The sequence below is a fragment of the Trichomonas vaginalis genome, chromosome V (assembly GCF_026262505.1).
Source record: "Trichomonas vaginalis G3 chromosome V, whole genome shotgun sequence".
In the NCBI taxonomy this organism is placed as follows: Eukaryota; Parabasalia; order Trichomonadida; family Trichomonadidae; genus Trichomonas; species Trichomonas vaginalis.
The window spans coordinates 18,691,121-18,714,202 of NC_067207.1; the positions used below are offsets into that span (position 1 = coordinate 18,691,121).

The 23,082-nt window shown below is 30.4% G+C and overlaps 10 protein-coding genes across 10 annotated transcripts; 6 read left to right on the forward strand and 4 right to left on the reverse strand.

Moving 5' to 3' along the window:
- Positions 1–1,404: 1,404 nt before the first annotated feature.
- Positions 1,405–4,899, forward strand: TVAGG3_0361290 (uncharacterized protein; the record flags this gene model as incomplete). The annotated part of the gene is made up of 1 exon (XM_001579835.1): positions 1,405–4,899. The coding sequence occupies one exon, from the start codon at positions 1,405–1,407 to the stop codon at positions 4,897–4,899; it is 3,495 nt and encodes a 1,164-aa protein (XP_001579885.1).
- A 1,921-nt stretch (positions 4,900–6,820) lies between these two features.
- TVAGG3_0361300 (uncharacterized protein) lies at positions 6,821–8,545 on the reverse strand (the record flags this gene model as incomplete). The annotated part of the gene is made up of 1 exon (XM_001579836.1): positions 6,821–8,545. The coding sequence occupies one exon, from the start codon at positions 8,543–8,545 to the stop codon at positions 6,821–6,823; it is 1,725 nt and encodes a 574-aa protein (XP_001579886.1).
- A 336-nt stretch (positions 8,546–8,881) lies between these two features.
- Positions 8,882–10,033, forward strand: TVAGG3_0361310 (uncharacterized protein; the record flags this gene model as incomplete). The annotated part of the gene is made up of 1 exon (XM_001579837.2): positions 8,882–10,033. The coding sequence occupies one exon, from the start codon at positions 8,882–8,884 to the stop codon at positions 10,031–10,033; it is 1,152 nt and encodes a 383-aa protein (XP_001579887.2).
- Positions 10,034–10,665: 632 nt separating this feature from the next.
- Positions 10,666–11,193, forward strand: TVAGG3_0361320 (uncharacterized protein; the record flags this gene model as incomplete). Its single annotated transcript, XM_001579838.1, has 1 exon — positions 10,708–11,055. The coding sequence occupies one exon, from the start codon at positions 10,708–10,710 to the stop codon at positions 11,053–11,055; it is 348 nt and encodes a 115-aa protein (XP_001579888.1).
- Positions 11,194–11,248: 55 nt separating this feature from the next.
- TVAGG3_0361330 (sperm-tail PG-rich repeat family) lies at positions 11,249–12,600 on the reverse strand (the record flags this gene model as incomplete). The annotated part of the gene is made up of 1 exon (XM_001579839.1): positions 11,275–12,516. One exon carries the CDS (start codon positions 12,514–12,516, stop codon positions 11,275–11,277), a length of 1,242 nt encoding a protein of 413 aa, XP_001579889.1.
- A 1,530-nt stretch (positions 12,601–14,130) lies between these two features.
- Positions 14,131–15,753, forward strand: TVAGG3_0361340 (ankyrin repeat and SOCS box-containing protein 4 family; the record flags this gene model as incomplete). The annotated part of the gene is made up of 1 exon (XM_001579840.1): positions 14,131–15,753. One exon carries the CDS (start codon positions 14,131–14,133, stop codon positions 15,751–15,753), a length of 1,623 nt encoding a protein of 540 aa, XP_001579890.1.
- A 587-nt stretch (positions 15,754–16,340) lies between these two features.
- On the reverse strand, positions 16,341–18,557 carry TVAGG3_0361350 (tubulin--tyrosine ligase-like protein 12 family; the record flags this gene model as incomplete). Its single annotated transcript, XM_001579841.1, has 1 exon — positions 16,341–18,551. One exon carries the CDS (start codon positions 18,549–18,551, stop codon positions 16,341–16,343), a length of 2,211 nt encoding a protein of 736 aa, XP_001579891.1.
- Positions 18,558–20,238: 1,681 nt separating this feature from the next.
- Positions 20,239–20,889, forward strand: TVAGG3_0361360 (uncharacterized protein; the record flags this gene model as incomplete). The annotated part of the gene is made up of 1 exon (XM_001579842.1): positions 20,239–20,889. One exon carries the CDS (start codon positions 20,239–20,241, stop codon positions 20,887–20,889), a length of 651 nt encoding a protein of 216 aa, XP_001579892.1.
- Positions 20,890–21,075: 186 nt separating this feature from the next.
- TVAGG3_0361370 (uncharacterized protein) lies at positions 21,076–21,261 on the forward strand (the record flags this gene model as incomplete). Its single annotated transcript, XM_001579843.1, has 1 exon — positions 21,076–21,261. The coding sequence occupies one exon, from the start codon at positions 21,076–21,078 to the stop codon at positions 21,259–21,261; it is 186 nt and encodes a 61-aa protein (XP_001579893.1).
- A 349-nt stretch (positions 21,262–21,610) lies between these two features.
- On the reverse strand, positions 21,611–22,964 carry TVAGG3_0361380 (uncharacterized protein; the record flags this gene model as incomplete). The annotated part of the gene is made up of 1 exon (XM_001579844.1): positions 21,770–22,954. One exon carries the CDS (start codon positions 22,952–22,954, stop codon positions 21,770–21,772), a length of 1,185 nt encoding a protein of 394 aa, XP_001579894.1.
- Positions 22,965–23,082: the final 118 nt, after the last annotated feature.

Consider the following 23,082-nt stretch of genomic DNA (forward strand, 5'->3'; position numbering starts at 1 on the left):
ATATCATTTTCTCACAAAATACGAAATGATCAAAGTTATACTCTCTGGTTACCATATCATTTAAAATTATTGTTAAAAAATGCATTTAAAGTGCTTATTTATGATTTCTAAAATGCATCATATGATCAATGATAATCCTTCAATCATGAAAAGAATCTTGACATAATTAATCACGAAATGCAAGTTTCTGAATTGTTATTTATGAGTGCATTATTTTAAACATATTTACATGCTTTTGTAAGCATTTGTTGTAAAAAAAATTCCGATAGTTTTCAAAAAATTGAAAGAAGCAATAAAGTTAAATACTTTATCAAAACATGAAATTCCAATTATTTTAATAGAATATATATTTGTAAGAAAATCATTTTCGCTTTCATTTGAGATATTTCTCAAAAAATTGAAAGAACTGTTAATTGAAAAATAATTATCATAAGTATGAATATATTATTGATAATTTATTTCCGAAAAAAAAATTAAAAACCGCAAATTAAACAGTAATTTTTTTAAATGCTGAAGGAACACCTTAAGGATTCATACGATCTTGCTTTTGAATTGAGATATCGATCTCATCTACCTTCAAGACTACAGTGGATCCGTGAAATTGTTAGGTTTTTACAGCTCCTCTTTTTTTATCTAGATTTCTGTCCCGTTAGAGAAATAAATACAAGATCATTAACATTTCTCCGTGCATTAAATAATGCAGGGCTCATCAATTCATGTTTCAGTTTCTCTGTTGTCCCAATTCAATCTAATATCGTTTTATTATTTATTCAAATATTTCTTTATTACTATTTCAAAAAACTATCGGACAAAGCAAAGACCGGTAAATACATCTCGAAAAATTCATTATTTCTGATCACTTCGATGTTTGAATTTTTATTGCCTTGTTTACAAATGCAAATCTTCTTTAGATTCTCGCAAATACTCTTATTAGTCCATGACTCATTCAGTCTACTTTCAGTTTTGTCTTTAATCATACATACTTTTAATTTATTATTATGTTCGTACATAGATTACATTTCAAGCATTTTCTTACGTCCAAGAATTTTTGTTATGAGAACTCTCGTTGACTATAATACATGCTGCACAGAATACTACATTTTTTGGCTGAGGTTTTGTTCAGTAACTTTTCAAGTCATTTTAGCAGAGTCTCATAACAATACAATTAATACATTGCTGTTTCTCGCATATCCTACCGTATTAATTCTATTTCTTATTTATAGATTATCAATTGGAATTCATTCAACGATTGTTCTTGCATTTTTAAATGACGCGATATTGTTTTCACAACCATTTGTACTAATATCGCATCTATATGAAGAAATCTTTAGTCCTGTCATTGTATTATTTTCATGTTTAATAATTTACGTTTTTATTTATTACATTTACCATTATTCCATTAAAATGAGGGTCTACAATGGAAAGATAGAGTTTCCATGGTATCTTCCTGTTCGAAATAACTTAGTTATGAGATATTTAAGTGAAGAAAAAGCCGATATTGAAAAATTTGAGAATTTAATGTTACTTCGAATGAAGCATGATGATGAAGAGATGATGGAAGTTGTAAGGTTCTTAGGAATATTCAAGAATCAACGCCAAAAAATCATGATTATGCTGTCAATGTGGAAAGGAGAAAGTGTTTATTATGATTATCAATTTTATTTGGCCAGCCGATTATTTAGTTGTTTTAATGATAATTGTCCAGAGTATTACATCAATCAACTTGACAATTTACACAGAAATTACTTAGTTTGTTTGAGTATGTTTTGGAAAAACCGTCACGATAAAAATTACTTCACTTCATTTTTGTATGGAACGAAAGCAAGTGTGACACACGTTGAAATGATCAATCTCATAGAATTTCGTTCATTTATTTACCAATATGATCCATACATTTATCAATCATATGCCGAAATATCATTGATTGCATTGGGAGATCCAAGTAAAAGTGTCATTTATCGTCGTCATTCACAATTACTTAAAGAAAATCATTATAGTGTTGTTGATCCAGTTTTCAAAGCAACAGCAAGATATTATCCTATCTCTATTGAACAATACACAGAAGAGAAAACATCAACAGATTCAAGTGAAACTAATTCAACTTCATCATCAAATTTGAGTTCACAAAACTCATACAATCATATTCGATTCCATTTATCAGATAATGTTATTTATCGAGATGAAGAATCAGATAACTCATCTATTGCCATGTTTGTTCAAAAGAGTGACCAAATGAAATCGATGAATGTTTTAGTTGCAGTTCTTCTCACATTCATTTGGAGTTACTTTTTTGCACGAGATGTTATTTTAAGTGAAATTGAAAACAGTCATCGTTTGATTGATATCAAAAACATCATCAAGAAAACAATGTATTTGAATGTTGAAGTCACATCTATTTACATGGTTAAACCAATTATTGAATCCAAACAATATCATAACTGTTTTGAACTTAAAAGTGATATCTATCGATATCTGAATGAATATTCATTCTCAGTTGGAGATGATTTTACATTCATATCTAAATCTCTATCGTTCATGTCAGATTTCTTATCAAAAAGTAACACAGACAATTGTTATGAACTTGAAATCGACAACAACAGAATTATTTCAGACAGATTGAACACGATCCAAAATAATTATTATAGTTTTGAAACAAAAGTTGATGAAATCCTGAACAGGAAAGATTTATTGATTATTTATCACAAATATGCATTATATTTAATTGTTATGTCTATTTTTATGTCTATCTTCTCCGCATTCATGGGATACATGAGTGTCCGAATGACATTATTTGATCTTCCAGAGAACGCCCTTTCATTTTTAGGGTCCAAAGAACGTTTGAGTATGTTATTATTGAAGAAATCACTTGAAAGTTGGGATTTCTTCCGAATTTTGTTTCCATTTGAAAAGAATGAAAATGAAAACCAGACTCAACATCAAAGTCAAAAACTACAAAAATCACAAAAAAATTCAGAATCAAGTAGTAAAATATCATTGATTCGAAGTCGAAAGAATTCTATGTCTAAATATGGATCAGACACAAATATCAATAATCCTAATCCTATCAACCAACAAACGAATGTTCAGCGACATAATATTATTCCTAAAGGCAACACTAAGAGTCGACATGTCAATTTGAAAGAATCCAAGATTGCAATTTCATTCATTGGTTCCGATGAATCATTGAAAGCATCACAGTTTGCATTGATGCAAAACATTGTTCAGAAAAGCACGAATACAAATTCAAATCCAGATATCAATATCTATCCATCACTCATCTCTAGTGACAACAGTGATGATTGTTCATCTGCTAGTGGATCAACAAACAACACCAAAGACTTTATCCCAGCAGAAACAGTCGAAGAACGAGACATTGTTAAAGAAACAATTGATAAAACTAAGATCTCAGATACACGTGTTCTTGTTTTGATCTTTTCTACACACATCATTCCATGGATCATCATTTTACTTATTGTTGCATATTCCAATCTGATCTTGAATTTCCAGATGCGATGTGAAAACATCTTTGTTTCAAATATTCGACCAAACATCACCGACCTACATCAATTGCCATTACGAATCTATGGCGATTTCATCAACAAAAGCAACAATAAAAACACAGAATTACACAAACATGATCTTAATTTCAGTTCATATGAAATCAAAGACAAAAATCAATATTTCACTAAATTTGATTCATATTTTCATTCACATCGAAAAAGAGATGAAAATTCATTTGAAATTAAAGAAATCAAGATCAACAGTAATATTTCATTTTACACACACCGATTAGAACATTTCATTGAAGACACGGAACGTGTTAATTCCATCTCTATGACAACATTAGTTTCATTCTGCATTGTTTCAACATTTATCTGGTTCAGTACTAACATCGCCGTTTACAAGATCGAATCATTCATCATTCGTGGTTTCAATTCACTTTTCCACTTCCCTCTCTCATACCTCGACATCATCAACAAGCCATTAGACACATCTCGACATTCATCAGTTCCTAACAACTGCATCGAAGTTATCTTTGACAACGAGACTAAACTTATCAGCGACATCAGCGAGAACATTTCAGAACACATTGGCATTTCATCTATTGATGTTATTGGTCATAAATATGAAGACATCTTTACACGTGAAGAAGAAGGTATTGTTTCATTTTCAATTAACCAGAAGAAGAGTAAGAAATTCATCGAAGACAAGATCGAAGACAAACTTATCACACGAATTGCTCTTATCCCTTCTAAATCAGATGATCTTCACGACATCAACATCTCACATCAGAATCTCACAATCATTCTGAATTCCATTTTCCATCATCAAGATTTTCTTGATTGTTTTGTTGTTTTGATTCATTTCGACAGCAGCACATTCAACAGCTGTGTTGATCAGATCTTCTTCGCAACACACAACATCTTACAATGTTATGGATGTTGCAAACTTCTTAATATCGAAGGTTCATTAGTCTACTTTTCTATTGAAGACGACGACATTAATGCTGTTTATTTATTTATCCGCGACATGCTGAACAACTCAACACCAACAACTCGAAATTCTCTTAAATCGATTTCCAAAACAAATACATCAACATTAACAACAACAAAAACATCAACAAAAGATGTGTCATCAACACAATCTAGTTCTATCACATCAGTTGTTTTCTGTCGAACAAGAGTTCATATTGGAATCTCAGTTGGTCAAGAGTTTGATTCTCAAGAAGAAATTCAAAATGTTCCATTTGCATCTATTTCATTTTCAGAGAACGATTTCATTCGTCACGAAATCTTCAGTCTGGAGGATCATACAATTCTTTTCTACGACGAACACGATTCACACAAAAACATCATTTCATTTGATGATCTCAACATCATCCTCGAAAACGAAAATTAATTATATCTTTATTTCTTTATATTATCATTATTATAATCTTTTTATATTTTTCTTTGTTTTGTTTGATAAATTTACCTTTTTAATATTCTGTATGTCACTCTTATCATAATTTTTCCCCATATGACAAACAAACTGTAAAAGAGTTAAATATTATCTGCGATATAAATGAAATGATGATGAATATATGTGAGCATCAAAACAATAAATTTATGAAAAATATTTAAAGATTAAGAAATTTAGGTATATTTCTATATAAATGAAATATTTATTGCTGCACTAATTAGTACATCAGTAAATTGGTATTAAAGAAGTGATTTGTTTGCGTTGTTTAATTGTAAATATTTGTAAATTAAATAATTTATTGAAAAATTTGGGATATTAGTACTTTCTTATTGACATTTGCTTCTAACATTATGAGGTGATATAATTCTAAACAGAGAAATATCTTAATGAATGTAATTTTGTTCGTAATATTTCTATTAACCAGCAAGCAAGATATTTTGATAATATAGGCGTTATTAATATAGATGTATGGTTCATATAAGCACTAAAAATGAGGTAAATCATTTTTCTGATAAATCTTTATTTAAATGTGGAAGTTGTCAAAAAAATGATTTATATTCTGAAGTTTACATTTTTACTTCACTTTTATAGTTTCTAGTCGAAAAGCGATCTTAACTTCATTACTTCAAGGCATAAACAGTCAATTTGAAATGAATTTAGAGAAATATAATACAAGAACTGTTACACCAAGATTGGGCAGAGTTTTTCCAAAGTTCAGAAAAAGGAACAAAATACTCTACGAAAAGCCAAAAACTTAGTTCATGCGATCAGAATTATTATATAAGTTTTTGTAACTTTGGCACATTACTTACAGAAGGAGCTATTAACTTTAAAACTTCGAAAGATACAACGAAAACTCTTATTGAAACAACAAATTTTAATAATTGCTCTAATACTAAGGGACCAGGAGGAAGCTTATACTTCTCCACAGAAGGCGAATGTGTCCAAAATCGAATTTGTAGTTTAAATTCTAATTCTGCTCATGGAGATATGTATTGTAAAGCTGATGTCAGTAATATTGCTAAATATAAAAATAAAATTCTTAATTCTTCTATTTCTGAAGGCGGAAATTTATATAAAAATAATGGAGGAAATATTGATCTAATAAATGGAGAAATTGAAATAAATTCTATAAATATTTCTTATAATGATTTATATTATGGCAGTTTATTCAGCGCAGACTCTTATAATTCTTCGAGAGCATCATTTTCAACATTTAGTAATAATACTGATGCATTACCAGATGAGGTTTCTCTTACTTTTATTACTTATTCATCAGAAATATTTTTGATTAAGTCATGTAACTACTTAAGTAACAATTTAAGTTTCATAATAAATTCTGCTTATTCATATGTTTATGTAGTTAATTGTAATTTCATCAATAACACAGGTAGAAATTTTTATTTTGCTCATAGTTCTTCTTATCCAGGTAATACTACAATTGATGGGTGTTACATTGATGAAATTAATCCTAAAATAGAAGAAGAAGTTTATTTCACAAACAATGCAACAAATCCAATCGAAATAGAATTTCCAAATTTAACATGTGAATTTGATATTCCTACATCAAAGAATGAAGAAGAAAATGAAATCATATATTTCAACAGAAAGAAAAAAATTTTCAAAAATCTTCATTTTTTGTTCTTTCAATCATTTGTTATTGTTTCTTGAAAGGAGTAAAATGTCAATTTTTTCGATGTATTTACACTGTAGCAGAAATTAATTTTTCAATTGGAATTTATATATGAAATATGATAGTACCATAAACTTATAAATGCACCCTTAAAAAATTAATTCAGAGAACCAAAATTAGAACCTTTAGTAAATATTCATAATCATCCTATTTTATAATTAACGATCATTTTAATATATAGTAGAGATACTCAATAGAATCTTTGATATCTGAAAGATGAAGGCAATTATTTGTATCCAAGAAATCCATATCTGTCTGGTATTCAAGGAAAACACATGTATTTGTAGGAATTAGGTCAAGATCATTTCTTCCAATTTTACGTCTTGGAAATAGTTTTGAACCGAAAAATAATCCTGCTGCTAACGCTCCAAAATACATATAAACAATTAAGTACTTAAGAATAATTATTTCCATGACCTCGTTTGCATTTAGTTCGTCCCATTTTGAAGCTTTTTTCTCATTTTTACTACTTCTCCTATCAAGAATAAAAGCAACTATTGATATCACAATGGATATTGCGGTTTCAACTGTACTCATTATTGTCATAACAATTTGAGGAACATTTGCCCCGAATGATGCAGCCACAGGTAAGAATGAGAAAATGAGACTTAATCCATTGTTTGCAATTTCAATCCAATTGTTAAACTTATTTTCGAATGGTTTCAAGAAGAATATCAAAACACCATATCCAAGGTATATAAATGATAATAATAGCATCAATTTAGGAACATAATAATTCGTTATTATTCGAATTGTGGCAATAACCAATTTATAAAATAAGTTTGCAAGTGGCCAGTACCTGAATTTTATACAATAATCATTGTATAAACTTGCACCTGCATTTGAATAAGTGTGTATTTTTTCTCCAACCTCATTATGCATGAATTTGATGATAAAATAGACTAATAATGGATAAAAGATTGTATTAAAAATGATACAAAAAAGAAGTGGACCAGCCATACTTATATACCAATCTTTTGCTGTTGTTGCAAGATTAAATCTAAACCTTTTTTCATTATTACTTTGGGAAATGTTTTCTACTTCAATACAAGAAAAGTACTTTGAAAAGTATGCAATACCATAATAGGAATATGGATTAGTTCCTTCCGGGCAGACATCTTTAATTGTCATCATTGAATTCAAAATAGTTTGGAAAATTGGCAAATAAATTGCATTTAAAATAATAAAGATGACTTTCATGATATTCACCCTTAAGAAGTATTTGATTTTTGTAATAGTATTAGCACCGCATTTTGTCATCCGAAGGATTCCATAAACAAAAAAGAATGCTGCAATAATGAAATGAATTATCGCACCAGTTGGGAAAAATTCTTCTTTCAAGTAATAAAATTTTTTGATAATGCCACAAAATAAAACACCAGAAGTCAAAAACATTCCGCCTAAAATTATATGCAAAAAACCCAAAAAACAACTTCTTGGAAGGTGTTCGAATCCTATATGCTCTTCAGATAGATGACAACCAAATAACTTAAGATAAACTCCAGTTACTATAATAGTAGCACCAGCTCCTAGACAAATTATTAATATTCCTTTTGACAAGACAAGATCTATTATTCCTAATCCAAATGCAAATCCTCCAATTATGAACCAAATTCCTTTTATGATACCCATTCCTCCCATAAAAAATTGACCCAAAAATAATATTGCGAATGGAAAAATAATACAATTTGCAACGAGTTTAGTTGATTGATCTAATTGAGTTAATGTATTATAATAATCGAATATTGTTGTAACAAAATGAATTATCAAATCAACAGTTAATTTGAGCCAATGTGGAGGATGGAGTTTGAAGAACCCTAATGAAATTGCAATATTTTGAATATATGTAACGAAAGAGTTGATTAAAGACACAATAGTCAAGTCACCCATTTAAATTTTTTAATATGAAAATTATCCTCTCAAATTTATCTAAAAATAACTTGAAAATTTTTTTACGACTTTATAAATTTTTATAGGTCGAATATTTATTTTTCAAAATAAATCATCATATAGCAAGAATTTATCTAAAAATAACTTGAAAATCTCTATACGACTTTATTAATTTTTATAAGTGAATATTTTTCTTTTCAAAATTCAGCTTCAATTTTTGAAAATCGGGATTTTCGAAATTAAATCAAATACTTTTTAAAAAGTTTTTGTATACAAATTTCGAGAAATTTAATTTTTTCCAATTGAAAAAATTATGCCAAATTTTCATTTTCAATTATGCTTGTGTTTACTTTAATTTTAGAAGAATATAGATATTCCTTTTATAATAAAGACATGAAATACATGAGGTATGGTAGCCCCGAATACAAATATTTGGATTTCACAAAGAAAGATGTCTTTTATGCAAACTTTAGTCATTTAGTTGCAGGAATTGGTAATTTTTCAGCAATTGTAAACGGAACAGAATATTCAAAACCATTTTCTATAGTTTTCCCAGAGGATTTTTCAAGAAATTATAACACTACATATAAATGCCATTCTTCCACTTGCAACCTCACATTTCTCGGCATTTACCCACCATCGATCTATAGATCATTTTATTACGGAAAAATGCCGACTTTCGCAAAGCTAAACAAATTTATACACCCAGGAAAAGATATAGTATTAGATGATCATGAAACAAAAGTTTACTTCTCAACAAAAAGTGATGATAAACAAGACTTTTTCGCCTACCGCATTAGAATTAATGATGTTAAGTATGGGGCAGATTTTCTTGCTGTCAGGAAAACAATTATTTATCATCTAAGTCCAAAAGGCACAGAATCCAAGTACACATATACTATAAATGGTTCCGATCCAAAAATTATATTGTATCCATATAACAATTCTTTCAATATAGCTGATAATAATGTTACTACATTTAATGGAGATTGTTCGCTCCTATTTCCAATAACTATAGAAAATGCAACTGAAATTATTAATAATTTTACATTCAAATCTGAATATGGTCATGAATCTTCTTCTAACGAGCATAACCATTTTCCACCAGACTTAAGTCTCTTTATTCCACCAGGATTCCATACACTAGAAGAAGTTGAAGAATTTACTCAACTAGAGAGAAAAAATTATGCTGATTATCAAAATGCATCACTTGAACTGATTAAAGTTCTAAAAGAAGTGAAAGAAAAATCAGTCAATGAGAGGCCAGCTAGTAAAAATTTTAACTTAGGAGCTACTGAACAAGCATTAGCTATTTATGGAATAATTGTTGTCACGATGCTTATTATGGGACTGATTCATGGGTGCTATTGGGCATGTAAGGCAGATGATATAATTTTGCAAATGATTAAAGAAGGAGAAGATCCATTGGATGATATGGATAAATCAAATGAGAATATATCAGCCGAAAGTAATTCAGAAGAACCATAAATTATATTTTGGGCCAATTCAAAGAAAAGCAAAGTTAAAAAAAATTCTTAAATTATCATTAATTTGCTCTGAGCACGTGGAGTATTGGTAAAAAATATCATTTGATTGAAATCATTTTTCATTTTTGAAATAAATATTTCAGGTCTAATAATGTTGATATTTACACTCATATGACATGACCTTTAATTCTGACATTTAAATTTTATTGCTCTCGCATACTATTCGGTATTTAATGCAATAATAATCATACACTAGAGAATTACACTTTTCCGATATTTTGGGTCGCTTTGCGCCCTTGACAAAACATATGAAAAGTGTTAATTTTCAATCATAATTCAAGCCAGTTGTCAGAAATTGATATATTAAAAGCAGATGAGGGTAAGTGTACTAATAAAAAAGCTTCAATTAAATCGAATATTACTCAGGCCTGAAGGATGTGCTCTTAAATTAGGTTGCATGAAGTTATTACTGATTGACATCCATGCAATTTTCCAGAAAATCGAAATGATTGGCAAAAGAACTTTTTTTAATAATGGTATTATTTTTTTAAAACCATTAATGATATTATAATTCTCCATTACTGATATTTTGAGATTTAATCTCACTTTGACAGAGCAAATATGAAATTCAATGGGTTCTCAAAAATGAAAAGACGTTAAAATTTTGCACAAGAAATGAATTCGACTTCTATTAATAAAAGCTATACTCCAACAAAAGATTACATCAAAAAGCTAAAGTATAGAGACTATTTCGAGCATGTTACACAAATGAAAAGACAAATTGAATACATTGATAAAATTAGCCAAGAATTTTCTCAACAACACGAAAGAAAACTAAATGAATCGATGAGTCAAATCTCTTCTGATATTGAGCAAAGAGATATTACTCCTAAAAAAGCGATGTATTATCAGAAACTCGATCTTCCAAAGTTCAATCCTGGTAAATATAGTACTCCTTCAACACCACAGAAGCAAATACAAACTACACCTCCGATTCTTAAGTACTATCCTTGTGGTATCTAACTTCACAAAAATATTTAATTTTTTGAAACATTTATAGACATACGATGATTTTGTTATTACAAAACTATATACATTTATAATTTCTTTCATTTGTTTGTTACAATTTGATTAATTTTATTATGGAATAAGATTGTATAACTATGATTATTTAAATAATACTATGTTAAGTTAAAATATTAAAACAATTGTTTATAATATAAAAAAAATAAAATTAAAAATTTATCCGTAACATACGTCAAGTGTTGCGCGTGGTCTCATTGTGAACTTAGGACCTCGAAGAGTAGACTGAAGTTGGACGTATTCACCACCTTGGCTAATTTGTTCGCTGTGATAACGCCTGCCAATTGAAATTCGTGGACTTGAAGGTCTTACACCGTTCAAACTCACCGAGTAATCTGCAGGTGATGGTGTCGATCCTGAAACTGCTGTAGAAATACCTCGAGTTCGTGGACCATGGAAAGTAGATTTAATAGCGTCACTTCCGAAACTTTTAGATACATAATATGAACCTGGACCTGGTGTTACTTCAACTGATCTCTCTCGCCTTGTTCCTGTGATCTTAACTGGTGGAAGATCTTTACCAAATTCTGGAGGACAATAGTCAACACCTGGTGTAGTTTCTGTATCACGAGAATAATATCTAGAACGCATGGAATAACGAGGACCGGAGTATTTTGGCCGAGTATCTTGATATGGAGCTGATGTAACGTCAACATGTTCTTTTGTACGTCCGTGCATGTAGATTCGTGGAGTACTTGCAAGTATTTTACGCTGTGTGTCGTATGATGCTGGTCCTGGACCTGTAATGTCAACTGTTTCGCGAATGATTTGGCCGATGTAACCTTTGTTCTTGTTTGGGGAGAAACGAGGTGTCTGGTATTGGCCTGGACCTGGTGTGTCTTCAACCTGATCTTTGTATGTTCTCTGACCAATCCTAGCACCTCGTGCTGTTTGTGGTTCACGAATCTTGTATGCACCGGGACCTGGAGTGTCGTTTTTAGTTGGCATGGAACGCTCACTTGGACCATGGAAGCGTGCACCTTTCCTTGGATCACCAAAATCTGATGTAACTTTGTATTCGCCTGGACCTGGTGTGATTTCGCGATGTTCATGATCTGTTTTAGTGTGAATGTAGACTTTTGGTGAATCTGATCCTAATGGTTTAGAGTAATCGTATGGACCTGGTGTTGATTCTGGTTCGTTAATTTTAGTTCTTCCTTTCATAGTCCATTTGATGCCAGTTCCAATTGTTGTCTTAATATCAACATATGGAGCATTGTTAACATCGCGTTTTTCTTCATAACGGCCTTTGATCTTGATTTTTGGAATGTCATCTGAAATTTCCTTGCGCGTTGTATATGCTCCTGGACCTGGAGAACTCATACGCGCTGATGATGTGACATATGTGCCAATAGGCTCAGGAGGTGCATCAGGTGGCAAAGGAACAAAGAAATCGGACATTTTTTTGTGAAAGAAAAAATTCCGCAGAAATTTTACGTTATTTAAAACATTGTTACTATTTTTGGATCTCCTTTATGAATAAATAAATTTACGCCGAGTGAATTTTTACACCAACTTTACAAAATTTCCGTTAAAATCCCTGGAGTCTTCTCGTTTTGATGAAACAAAAAGAATTATAAAGTGATCTATCTGTTGACTACATTCTCCAAGTAACGAGCCTGGTACACGATTTTTTTATCAAATTTTAGAAAATTGCTAGCTAATTGGAATACGTTTGAAAGATAAAGGCGCTTTTACTTAACAAAAAGGAATTATATCTTATTTTTTTAATTTAATGTTCGATAAAATTTGGAAACTAACGAAATAAACAAAAGTGGCATTTTGATGGTATGAAATACTCTTCCCTTTTGAGTTAAGCACATGTATAGGTAAAGAAGCAATACAATTCGAAAGTATAGTTTTTTTATTAAATCCAAAGTATATTGAGTAGAGCAGCTATCCTGCAACCAATTAGATAGTGTATAAAATGTCATTTATATGTAGAATCTATTATATAGTTTTAATTACCTTAGAAGATGGAAGTACCAAAATCTACTAAGGGCTATTTTAAATTAAAAACCGAAAAGCCTAATTGAAAGATTCTGGTAGATATGATATTTTATTATTTAGCTCAAATTCTAAATATTTTATATATCATTCAAATTTGAGCTAAAAAATATATGTATCCAATGATTTAATTTCAGATTTTCATTGTTATAACTATGCTCAATATAACTTTTTAAATACCAAGAGAGAAATAACTTTTGAGGAAGTTCTACGAGGGATCTCAACGATTTCCAAATAAATCAGTAGAAACCAAATATGAATGTAACACAAGATGTGCAAAGATTATTGTCTTTTGTGGAGACCATTGATCAGCACAGTTTGCATCTATCATCGCAGCAATTCACAATTAAAATTCATATCAGTCGAAAATATGTTAGGTAATCACTCCAATTCTGATGGTCTTTCAATTCACTGAACAAATCGATTGTTGGACAAACTATAAAAGAATAATAGACTTACTCACTAAGACTTTGGAATTCATAAAAATGGTACCCATGTATACGCAATAATTTGACAAAAAAAGTCGTCATTAAAAAATATGAACAAGATGGAAATAGAAATCTTCATATTTTGGTATATGAATTTCCAAATAAATTGTTCATCTTTTTCCGGTTTTTTCAAATGACGACTTTTCATACTTTTGACGGTTTTTCCAAATTATTGTATATAAATAGGGTACTTTTTTATGATTAACGAAGTCTTTATGAATAAGTCTAATTTAAAAAATAAGAACAGCTATTACATGAGTATATGTAATTTTCAATCGCATAAAAAAATTTCCATCATTTAAAAAAAATTGAGGCGAAGCCTCAATTTTTTAAAAAATGCAGATATTACTGTAAATTCAATGTTGTGAGAAACGCTGCAAAATAGTATCATAAATTTTATCGAATAGTTTACAAATCACACTTTTTTTCAAAATTTTGATGATATTTGTAAACTATACATAAAATATGAAAACTTATCCATCTTTCTCTCAAAATTGAATAACAAATTTTCAAAATTTTGATGACATTTGATGAAACATCACCAATTCATTACAATGAATTGATAAATACTTATAAAAATTATTGTAATGCATTCGATTCATTATATCAGCTCAATACAAAAGATGAAAACCAATTAGCTACAATTTATAAAAATCTCAAAGTTCATCTCATAGATTCAAACAAATATCCTCCAGATCTTATTATATCAGATATATCATTCATTTCAATTTATAAAAAACGGTTCATGAAGTCATTTTTGGCAATTGCTAAACAAATTTTTGATGAATATCGCCCAAATAAGATTGTCAACATTCACTATGTTTTTGATTATCTCTTTTATAAAGAATATGGAATAGTTCTTCAAGAAACTAACAAAAGAAAATTCAAGGAATGCGAAACTAAAAATTATTCATCAGACATTCATGAAGCAAATACAATATACAAGGCAATTATGGATAATGACAAAGAATTATTCATCTCAAGTATCGAAAGATGTGAATTTGATAAAAATAAAAAACTAAAGAACGATTTATATCCATCTAATGAAGATGGTTATTCATATATTGAATTGTGCTGTTATTATGGATCTGTTGATTGTTTTAAATTCTTAATCACAAAATTCCACTCAAAAATAACACAAAAATGCCTTCATTTCTCATTTTTAGGCGGAAATCAAGAGATCTTAAGCGAGTGCTTAAAATATCAACAGCCATCTCAAGAATGTAAGAGATATGCAATTGCTTCTCATAACATTGATTTTGTTTCATTTTTGATCAATGAATACAATATTAAAATCAATTTAGATTATTGCAGGATGTATAATAATCTTCAGGCATTTTTGATATATTTAGATCAAACTAATAATATTAATACATGCTTTGTTTATTCACCTACTTTTCATCTTCTATCCCTTTGGAAATATTTTATTTCTCTTGGTGCTAAAATTAATGCAAAAGATTACAAAGATTGCACTCCACTTCATTTTGCAGTGTTATCTAACAGTAAAGAAATCGTCGAATTTCTTATTTCGCATGGTGCTAACATCAATGCTAAAAATGAACAAAGAGATACTCCACTCCATTATGCGGCCTTATTGGACTGCAAAGAAATAGCAGAAGTTCTTATTTTGCATGGTGCTGATATCGATGCAAAAAATCTTTTTGGTAAAACTCCCCTTCATGTTGCAGCTGAAAATAACAGTAAAGAAATAGCAAAAGTTCTTATAGCGCATGGTGCAAATGTCAATGCTCAAAAATTAATGGGAGAAGTCCCACTTCATCTAGCAGCTAAAAATAACAGTAAAGAAGTAGTAGAGGTCCTTATATCGCTTGGTGCAAATATTGATTTTAGTAATGCAATAATAGGAACTCCGCTACATCTTGCAGCTAAAAATAACAGTAAAGTAGTGGTAGAGGTTCTTATATTGCATGGTGCAAATATCAATTTTAGAAATGCAACAATTGGAACTCCACTTCATGTTGCAGTTGAAGACAACAATAAAGAAATGGTTGAATTTTTAATTTCACATGGTGCAGATATCAATGCAAAAAATGAATATATGAGAACTCCACTTCAAGTTGCATCTCAAAAGAACAATAATGAAATAGTAGAAGTTCTTATTTATCATGGTGCTAAGCTATAATTCGAAAATTTGCATTGTCGACTAAAACTGCCAGACGACAATAATAATACCTCATATGTAGCCTCTCCCAAGAAAGCACAGGAATTTTATATCATGAATTTTAATTAGGTTTCGAGTCTATTAAGTCACTTCACATATTCTTCAAAGCAATCATAACTCAGATTCTTAATATTGCATACTATCACTGTCCTGTATAAATGTATTCTGACTATATCTGAATATGTGAAAGGTATACACAAAGACATTCCTAAATAATTAGTACATTTGAACAATTCACGGCCGTAAAGGTAGCGAGTAGAGGGGACCCTTAAGGGATCAGCGCTTTATAGTTAACAAAAAAAATACGTTATTTACACCCTGAGTCTTTTTCTAGAGAACTTTTTTAGATTTTGAAACAATGAAAAGAAAGAATATGATCATTAATGCTATATTTAAGTTTATTCATAAAAATGTCAATTCTATCATAGAGAAAAATAAACTAAGGAAGTGAGCCCTTAAGGATGTGGGAAATTGAAGTGAAAGTTATTATAAAAACATCTGATTTTCAAACTCATAAAAAAATCATTTATTTATAAATTCTATTTATTCTATTCTAAAGGTATCTGAGCAACATTTTGGTTTGTCACAGGCTGATCAGTGAACAAAACCTCGAACACATCATCAACAAATGTGGGACACAAGTTGCAAGCTCTCTTGCAGTCAGGTTGGAAGTTACACTCGAGAATTACTGGTTGGTAATCTTTCGTGATCATCAAATCAACACCGTACATTCCCTTTGTGTAAGGCGATTGAACCATTTTCTGGCAGCAGCAGAGGAACATGTCTCTCATGCATTTGTAGATGTTTTGGAGTACATCATCCCACTTAACATCCTTGTTCTCAACAGCGAACTGTTCAACGAAATCAACCCATGTTTTATGAGTAACTTTTGTCGGAGCTTTGTAATTCATAACTGTAAAGTGTCTTTCGTAGTCAGAAAGGTCGTCAAGGGACCATTTCTTAGGCGCCAATCTCGGCCAGAACACTTTGTAGCAGAATAATTCGAATGGTTTGATAGATTTAAGTAAAACAATAAATCTTAAGTCAAATTTGCATCCGAATATATTAAGAGGGTTCCAAATATACCTCTGAGCAATCCTATATTGGTTTGAACTATGTTTCAAGATCTCTGAGGCAGATTCAGTTACCAACATTTGGGCAGCTCGTGTTTGGTTGAACGCCTTGACGATGAACGCGCAGCTCTCCGAATGTTCTTTGAGTTCCTTGTGCTTTTTGAGGAATCGCGCGATGTCATTCGCATCTGACATTACAAATGTTTCCGGAAGCCACGGAACGTCGCCCATGTACTCCCTGCAGGTAAGGTATAATAAATCCTTAACTGTAAGGCAGTTCTCACCCTCTATTTGGTTGAGCAACGTCTTTGTAGCGTAAATTTTTTCGAAATCTCTTTCGTGTCTCGAAGTAAGCCATATAAGGTCTGCTTCACTTGGATCGTCAGTGACCACGAATTTGTCGGAATGGAGGTTCTCTATGAAGGCTTTGTACTCGATACAAGCTTTAATTGGCCTTTTACTGGTAACCGTCGAATGGAACTTGGATCTGAAGGACTTCATGGGCTTAGGAGGTGGAATGGCCTTGATTTCGCTTTCTTCTATGAAAGGAGTGTAAATAAATAAATTTGATGTGACTTCGTCACCGGAAGAGACTTGTTTGATTGGCCAGAAGACAAAGAAGGTCTTTCCTAAGTGCGGTGAACCAGCTGGCATGGCGCAAAAGTTGCATTCGAGCTTATGATTAATCGCAAGTCCTTTTGCTGAAGGAAGACACCAATCTGCGCCCGTGCATTGCATGTGGTCCCAGATACGGTCTGGTATTATGAGGTCTTCGTCTCCTGATTCTTTATCTTTTCCATTGTCAAAAACAAAATCTCCGGAAATTTTCTGGTTTTCATCATGTTTGATGGAAAGTAAGGAGGGAATGTAGTCTTTTAGATTCGAGAAATCAGCACTGTTGCCACGAATATCGATTCTAAGAGCATTTTTGAAAAATTTGAACTCTTCGCCTTTGAAATTTTGGATTTGGCAGTTGCGGATGTTGATTGTAGCTACATCTTCGGCCTTTCTTGCGTTTGTAATATACATTAGGGCCCATTTTGTATAATTATCTGTAAATTTTCTGTTGATTACTTCGAGCTGTGGGAATTTAGCGAGTATTTCTTGTTCTTTATCTTCTATTGGTGTTCCTAAGACGTTAATAGCTTTGATAGTTGTGATTTTTTCAAGTGATGAAATCAAATCATTTAATTCGAGTGTTTTAATACCATTTAGTTCGATAGACTCAAGCTGTGGGAACTTTGTATCGAGATTAAGATCCTTTAATGACTTGATTTCGCAGTTAGAAAGGTCTAATCTGTTAAATTCGACAAATTTCAAGCGATCATCAACATTATTCGTCTTATATTTCGGTTTTTCGACCATGAAAGGAGCAAGCTCATTACGTAATTTTTCATCTTTGCGATAAGTATCGTAAAATGTTGATGGATCATCAGACCAGACATGTTCAATTACAAATAAGCCTGATTCTGGTGTCAATGACTGACGCTTTCCTTTAGGTGCGTAAACAAGCTTTGGATATCCATCATTCTTGATATCAAAGTCTTTTGTGTTATCTTCTTTGTAACTAAGTAAAAAATCATATAGTTGGCCTCCTAATTTTCCAATTGGAAAACCATGCGCATTGAATATACTCTGATGGAGGCCAACCCACTCTTCAAATGAAATTGGACTTGTTTGGGTCATTTGGAAAATTCGACGATTAAAATGCTCTCAAATGGTTTACGGTTAAAAATATTAAATCATGAAGATAATATATTAAATGTACATCATGGCATGTAACAAATAATATATTTCTTTATGGGAGTTTGAACTCCATGATTTAAAATACAAAATCATTGATAACAGATATCAGAGGAAATAATCATATTGATTATGTTTCTAAGGTTGCTCACCACATGTTGACATTGTTTATATCATATAAACCATATTATTTTTATTCAAAAAAATCAATTTATACAAAATGAAGAATTGTAGTAAGAATATAAGCATTTACAAACATTAGATTAAATTTAGAATAGTGTTACTGGTTATACCTTGTTCAGATAGAGTTTTTGTATAATCAAGCTCTTTTCCTGTTGGTAATTGTAGTTTAAAAGCGTATTTCTGACCAATTTTGGCCAATTCGAGGGAAACCCAAAGCATAATCTGTGTTCCATCCTTCTCAGGGTCAAATTTTCTCATAATTCTCTGAGATGGTAAACGAATCATTAATGTAACGCCTTTATCTGGTTCTGGATCTAATTCTATTCCAGTAAAACTATTGGTTTCAGTTGTTTTGTCACCTGATAAATCTTTATCGTTCTTTTGTAGTTCTAGTTGTTTTTCGACCTCCCTTGCGTATTCTTCATCCTGTCGTCTTTTGAGAATTGCCTCTTCCGAAGGTGCCGAATAATTTGCCACTTTATGTGGTTGTTGTTGAGCTCTTTCTTGTTGAAGCTTCTTCTTTTCAATATAGGTAATTCATGCTAAGTTCGGTCAACGATAGAAATTGAGTGGAAATTAATCGTCGAGGAAGTACGATTATGTAAAGTAAAAAAATGTTGTGGGATTTTTAATATTATATATTATTTTATAATAAAATTTTTTTGAGTCATTTTAAGAAGCACATATAATTTTTTGAATTTAAAAATTAAAGTAGTGTCAAACGAATTTATCACTTAATTTAATACTCAGATTTCTTAAAATTAATGAAAAAAAGGTTTTCTGAGAACTTTTGAGAATGGTTTTCAAATTCCATTATTGAAAATATATAGGTATTGTATGAAATTCAAACTCTATTTTATTAAAATTCTAAATTTTTAATAAAATAACTTTTCAGAGGAATATGATTTTGAATGGTTGATTAATAAGTATAAAAATGTCTACGATTTTAAGGAGGGAATTGTTCCTTATGAGGTATACATCATAACTATATACCTCATAAGGAACAATTCCCTCTTGATATCCTGGATATTTTTGAATATATTTTTTTAATTAAAGTTCTCAAAAGTATTATCAAAAGTGATTTTTAAAAAATATCTCCAATTAATTAACTAATTAAAAGTATTATATTTTTAAAATTAAATAGTTTTTCAATTTTTTTGAAGGAATTGAGATACTTCCCACGACAATAAAATTGAGAGGTTTACATTATGACTGATCTTAGCATGCAACATTATTGGTGTATAATTTACTATTTAAATTTTCAAAATTTTGCTTTTTATTGGGAGAAAAAATAAAAATATTCAATAAAAATGATATTTTTTTGATATTTTCATTTTTTTTTGTTATGTTACTCATTTAATCAGTACAGTGGACAAAATGTGTCACACATAAATTATTACACATTCACAAAATTGAGGGAAAAATAACGTTGCACAAAAATTCCGAAATGGATGAACCTATTGTTCCATTTGGAACATTTGGTGCTACAGTTACCAAAAGCAATCCGACTCCAATGTTTCAATTTAACCTGGGAAAAATCGAAGTCCCTTCATATGTTAACGAATACAAAAATATATCATTTCGAAATATAAGTGGTGTTGATGAACATGGTTTTACACCTAGACATTATGTATTATTAGGTGGACCAAATAGTGTTTATATAGCTTATACTGTAAGTAATCCAAATTTTCAAGATGTTGGTGGCTTCCACAATTTTCCAGCTTCCCATTATGTCGCTTCTCAAAATAAAGACAAAGACTTACTAAGAGGCATGATCAATTCAAATCCTTATAAACTCGATGAATTTAACCGAAGTTACGTTTTTTATCTTATATACAATCCAAACGAAGATGTTATTGACAAATTTTTGCAATTTGCTCATAATCTGAGATTAATCAAAGATCCATTTGGTCAATTAGATAGATTTGGCCTTACTTTTATTCACTTTTGGTTCTTAGTTGGCAAGAAAGAAAGAGTTAAGCGTTACCTTACGACAATAAAATATATTACAGATATGTTTCATTCATTAACAAATGACATAACAATTACACAAGTACCTACGTACCCGATTTCCAAATTCTTGCCTGAAGAACCATAATTGATTGCATTATATGCAAATATTCTTAAGGATAGCAAAGTTTCTGAAGAAAAGGTCCTTAAATCAATTATTTTGACAGATAATTTAGCAGCACTTTTTGAAATTAAATCGGATTTCATTGTAAAAAACGTTGATATATTCTTCGAGTTTTCGTACATACACAACGCTCCGAAATGTTTTGAATGGATGTTTACGAAAATCAAAGGAAATTTCGATGGTTTAAGACCAGAATTGATGAAGAAAGATCCAGTTGATTCTTTAAAGAAAGCTGTCGAGCTTGGATTGAAAGTTAAATTAGATCTTTTACAATCAGCTTACGAATGCGGAGCAGCTAAGTGTTCTAATTACTTGGAAGAATTACTATCCGCTTAATAATGTGTACATGCCATTTTTTTTAATCTTTTAAAGCGTTTTCGTTTAATAATTATTCAATTTTTCATATATGAGAAAGAAGTCAATGAACATAATGCAATATGACATAATGTTGTTTATAAGGTAGATAGGTATATTGCAAACAAATGATGTATTGCCATATTTTTAACATAATTTTTCGATTTTTCTTATTTGCGTAAGATATCAATGAGAACAATACAATTAAATATAATGTTGTTTTTATGTTAGATAAATACCCAGAAAATAGAATATATATTACCATTTTATCGAGAATAATTTTGAAAATGCGGAGATATTAGAAATGAAGTGATATTTGAATAACTATGCATTAATTTTCATTAAGAAATATCAAGTTTTCATGATCTGTACTTAGATTAGAAATTTCATAAGAAAAATATTATTGAATATAAAGCATTACAAGCATATATCGTATAAAAAGTTTACTCATAATAGAATACATTATTCTAACAATGGATCTGAGGAATTTTTACAATTTTGTATCAGTTTTCTCTTTATTTGTATCGGATTCTTCCTCTCCGAAAACTATATTATAATCTGTAACAATATCGTCATTTACATCTTGGTCAGGGAAGATAAATTTATCTGATGAATTTTCTTTGATCTGTGGAATCGATTCCTCCTCATTATTAGCTATTTCAGGAAGACCTTCTCCTTTTTCTTCTTCAGAATCCTCTAAATATTTCATTGAATTCAAAATCTGGTCAATAAGTTTTTTATTTTCTTCACTGTTGATATCTACATCATCTTCTTCCTCCTCTTCTAGATCTTTTCCGTCAATATTTGATTCTTTTTTGGCTTCCTCGTCTTTTTTATCGTTTTGCAAAAGTGACACTGCATCACTTTGATTAGATTTTACCGAGTCATTAGTTTTTTCACTTTTCGGAATTGAATTTTGGTTCTTTTGACCAGATTCTACTTTTTGATCATTTCTTACGTTCTTATTTTCTAATTTTTCTTGTTGAGTATCTTTGTTGTCTTCCTTTTGATCTTCCTCTTCTTTTTTGTCAGGAGTATCAGTTTTGGCCTCCTTCTGAACTTCCTTTTCCTCATTATTTGATTTTTTGTCATTATCTTGAGATTTGTGATCATTGTTTAATGATTTATTCGTATTTTCGCCTTCTTTTTGTTCTTCCTCTTCAGAATTCTGATTTTCTTTTTCTTTATTTTCCGTATTATTATTTTCTTGCAAATTTTCCTTATCTGATCCATCATTCTCTGGTAATTCATTGTTTCCTTCCTCCTCATTGGCAATATCTTCTTCCATTTCTTGCTCTTCTTCATTATATTCTTCTTCCTCTTCGACGACCATATTTTTCATGTATTTCTCGTAGAAATTAAGCTCTGCTCCAATGATTGAGAAAGATTCTGTATAAATTTTAAACTTGTCTGTTAATATTATTTTTGAAGATCGTTGCTTTGAAATTGAGGAATCATTTTGTGTTTGGCTTAAATTACTTTTGGAAATTCGGCTTAGGGTTTGTTGCTTTGGTGATTTCGGTGCGATTTCTGTTGTTTCGAAAGAATTGTCTGAAACTAAAGAGATTCGTGTTTCGACTTTCGTATTTGACTTAAATGGAACACTTGTACTCTTTCCAGGACATATTATTTGATAAGATGATGACGGAATTGAGTATTTGAGTGGGATACTCATTGGATAAAAGTGACAAAATGATGTTAAGGATTTTGGAAAAGATTTCTTTAATTTTTCAAACGCTTTAGTTTCACATGCTTGCGTCTATTCCAAAAAATCAAAATAAAGTCCGATTTCAGGGAATTATC